Raw genomic sequence first — 3,680 nt, 5'->3', positions numbered from 1 at the left:
CCTAGCTTTTTGGGGACTCTTATATATATAATAAAGGTTTTAGGATAGGATTCCTATACCTTAGCCTAAAATAGGAGGGGAGCATATAGTGTGTGTGATTTCCCATTCCCTTCCCTTCCCTTCCCAAACAGCCAGCCTAATAATTATTAACACCCCAATTACATATATATATTATTGAAGTACCATCACTTCTATAAACGAATAATAGAAATAATTCTCTTATATCCTAGCCACGACTAGATATTCTAAATTAATATTAATATATTTAGATAGCCCAGATATAGGGCTATCTATCTAGTGATATTAAAATTATTAGGTAAATCCTAACCCTCGAAATTAGAAAATTTTCATCTAAAATAGTGCATATTAGACTTATTAGTTAAATAAATGATTAAATCTAATAACTCCTTGAAATTATAGCTAATTGTTTTAACTAAACTTATTATTTATATTAGTTTTAACCTAAGGAAACTAAAACCAGTGTGGTTCCCTAGGCTAGGGACTGCCAGACTAAAATCAAACCACTGCAGGTTTGGTGAGGATTTGGTTTGACTTTTGCAATTCAGTTATGCAACTCTACAGAGTAGGCCAGCCGCCAATTGCTGCCCTGTACATATCCCACTAGGCTGCTAGGTAAGGTAGCTAGTATAATAGTATTTAGTATTAAAGTAAATAGTTAAATACACTCTCTTTTTATAACTCTACCCAAGCTATTAAGGGATGTAATGATCTAATCATCTAAATGATTAGTTGATTCCATACATACACTCATACAGTAGTAATAATACCTAGATATCACAGTTATCACCATATATGCTTCATAAATTATATCATTCAGCAGCTGATGCAGCTGTTGATATTATAATAGTATTATCCTTTTTAACAATTATTATACTTCATGATATTTAAGGCCCTATAGGACATTCCTATGTGACATGGATTATTGCAACGACAATAACCCCTGTGGGTCATTCTCTGTAAAGTGCAGTGGAAGATTCTGAGGTATCACCTGAAATTTATGGCATACATCCCAAGAGATGAGAAACAGAAGTATGCAGCATATCTAGCAACGCATATATCTCCTATTACTTAGGTGTCAATCAGACTGAAACGACAACATTTCATTATCCCTCATTTCCCCCCTCCTTATGTACCGGTATGGTTTTGTCTCTTGATTGTCTTCCTGAAGAGCTACTATACACCATTCTGTGCAACTGCTCCCCTTGTTCATCGGTTGCACTGGGACAGACTTGCCGCAAGTTTCAAAATATCACAAATGAACCTCTACTATGGAGATTCTATTGTCAAACCTACTTCAAGTTCTGGGATCCCAAACATGATATAGCAACAAGCTATAGGAGTTCCGCCTCTGAAGTAGACTGGAAAGCACTCTACATTTCTCGACACCTTATTGATCAGAGGACATGCCAGCTTCTTAACAGTATTCTTGCCAGGCAAACTGGAAGAATCAAGAAATTTCGAACCATCATTGGGCTCGGATATGACATCAAGGATACCCTACTTCGCCATATTTCCGCAGGATCAGACACAGAGGACTACTTGGCCAGAAGGTGGCGCTCCCATTGATAATATCTGATCATTTTCCATGTGATTAACGTTCGCTATCTTAACAAAAGGTATTACGCAAGGGCGCTGCTGACCTGTCTCCATCGGAGCATTGCGGTCCCAGAATGGGTCAAACTCAGAAACGGGGACCCTGTGTCCCTGGAAAGGGCTTTGGGTGCGTTTGATCTTTTCCTCCCAGAGAGCAGTTTCGGGAACCTGGATGAAGTATGCAAAACATTCAAGCTTGGAAAGATAAAGAGGCAAAACACCTACTGATCAGTAACCAGATTGTGAATAGGCTAGATGAAATAGCCTTGCATATTTTCACATACTGCCCTAATATAAATATACTCACACCTCGTGAGAAGGCGCGAGCCGTCGCAACATACCTCAGAGAAAGCAATTTGACAGGCATTCAGTTGGGCCGGGATTACCATTGCCTAGAGCACAATTTCCTAGGTTTTGCAATAAATGATCCTGATCATAATTCACTTCCTTTGATTTCAGCAGCTATCTACTGCTACGTCGCTCAAAAAATAAACCTTGACGCTCGGCCTTGTGGGTTTCCTTTCCATGTTCATGTCATAGTCATGCCACCCAGAGGCCAGGACATTGATGGCAACGCAATCCCGCCCGCGACGCTGATTGAGCCTATTTTTATGGATCCGTTTCGATCTGCAGAAGAGACACCTATTGAGAACCTGCAGAATCAGCTGAATTTCCTGGGGGCTTCAGCAGCCGAGCAAGCAGCTTTCCTTCGTGCGTCTGGGGTTGCTGATACTGTATTGCGTTGTGGCAAAAACATCATGAACTCCGTTCAACGCCTTTTCCAGACATCTAGAGCACATCTGGCTCCTGTCGATGCGGTTAGTGCAAGATATGCTGCCCTTTGGTCGTCACTGTTATTTTCCACCTCTTTCCGGCCGGCAGAACTTAGGCACTACTTACCTTGGTTCTTGGAACTCTTCGCTACGGACTTTCCTTCAGATGCCCATTTGATTGAGCAGTATCTTGTACCACTTTTTCAAGGCACGCTCCACCAAGAGGACATACTTGAGAGCCTTCGTGTTGTACGAGCTGTGGATGAGATACCTAAGCAGGTCAAACGGCGGACACCTGAGCGCAAAACAGTAAGGTACAGGATCGGTCAGGTCTTCCGCCATCGGCGGTACAGTTACTTAGCTGTTATCACTGGTTGGGATACTGAGTGCGATGCGAGCGAACAGTGGATGAGAAGGATGGGCATCGATCGTTTGGAAGCCGGCAGGCACCAAAGTTTCTACCACGCATTGTATGGTAACTGCGCTCTATTTCACTGCATTTGCTGATTGTGTTTAGAGCTGAGGATAAGTCCGTACGCTATGTTGCGGAAGAGAATGTCGAAATTATCACCCCCGACCTATTTGAGCTACCGCAAACGCTTGTGGAAACAGCAGGAAAGCACTTCAAGCGGTGGGATGGCTGTTCTCATACATTTGTCAGCAATATTCGAGATGAATATCCTGATGACTGAACGGCGCCTTCGGAGAGGAGTACTGATCTCTGCATTGCTATTAACTACACATCTTGAGGATATGAAGGTAAGCTACAGCTACAAGTAGAACTTAATATATCGAGTATTAATGGTTGGAAGTATGTATTATTATTATTCTCTGGATAATGAGTCAATGACTGATCACATGGCTTCTTTGGATGGCCGTCTAGCTTAGCCCACCAGCATCTTGGATAGCTGTCACCATGTACAGCTATGAATTTTTCCTCCCTTTGTCTAAGTGGAGAGCAAATAGAATTAATTGTACGGTGTCGAAATTCTATATCCTTTCCATTGGTTCTCTTGTGATGTTCTGGCCCTCATGAGTAGGGTTAAGGTGGCATTTGACATATTTGCATTTGTTTCTGTTTCCTGTTGATTTATTTTTTTTGTATCCAGTGGGGCAGTAGAGAGTAGGGACTGTATAGTGATACTGAACTATATAACTGGGGTCTTAATAGAAACACACCCCCCCATCTTAGAAAAACAGCCCTCTAGCTTAGTCACATACCCCCTTACCGTAATTAGCTAGACTCTATATTATATAATCTCTAAAACTATATAAGTACTAGGGCTAGAGCCA

At 41.5% G+C, this 3,680-nt stretch overlaps 1 protein-coding gene across 1 annotated transcript; it reads left to right on the top strand.

Annotated features, from left to right (window-relative positions):
• The first annotated feature begins 877 nt into the window (after positions 1 to 877).
• On the top strand, positions 878 to 3,680 carry AFUA_3G04320 (uncharacterized protein). Its single transcript, XM_077804323.1, has 4 exons — positions 878 to 1,571; positions 1,638 to 1,791; positions 1,854 to 2,857; positions 2,905 to 3,680. Exons 1-4 carry the CDS (start codon positions 1,159 to 1,161, stop codon positions 3,077 to 3,079), a joined length of 1,746 nt encoding a protein of 581 aa, XP_077660479.1. The 5' UTR covers positions 878 to 1,158; the 3' UTR covers positions 3,080 to 3,680.

The sequence above is a fragment of the Aspergillus fumigatus genome, chromosome 3, assembly GCF_000002655.1.
Source record: "Aspergillus fumigatus Af293 chromosome 3, whole genome shotgun sequence".
NCBI classification, from domain to species: domain Eukaryota; kingdom Fungi; phylum Ascomycota; class Eurotiomycetes; order Eurotiales; family Aspergillaceae; genus Aspergillus; species Aspergillus fumigatus.
The sequence above is the reverse complement of the archived record's forward strand: the minus strand, read 5'-3'. Positions and strand labels throughout refer to the sequence as shown.

What these genes read in the sequence shown, in the direction of transcription:
- AFUA_3G04320 (XM_077804323.1), top strand. Translation starts at nt 1,159, where the DNA reads ATGGTTTTGTCTCTTGATTGTCTTCCTGAAGAGCTACTATACACCATT. An exon ending in GAGGACTACTTGGCCAGAAG is followed by an intron (nt 1,572 to 1,637) that starts GTGGCGCTCCCA and finishes TCTTAACAAAAG; the next exon opens with GTATTACGCAAGGGCGCTGC. An exon ending in CAAAGTTTCTACCACGCATT is followed by an intron (nt 2,858 to 2,904) that starts GTATGGTAACTG and finishes GATTGTGTTTAG; the next exon opens with AGCTGAGGATAAGTCCGTAC.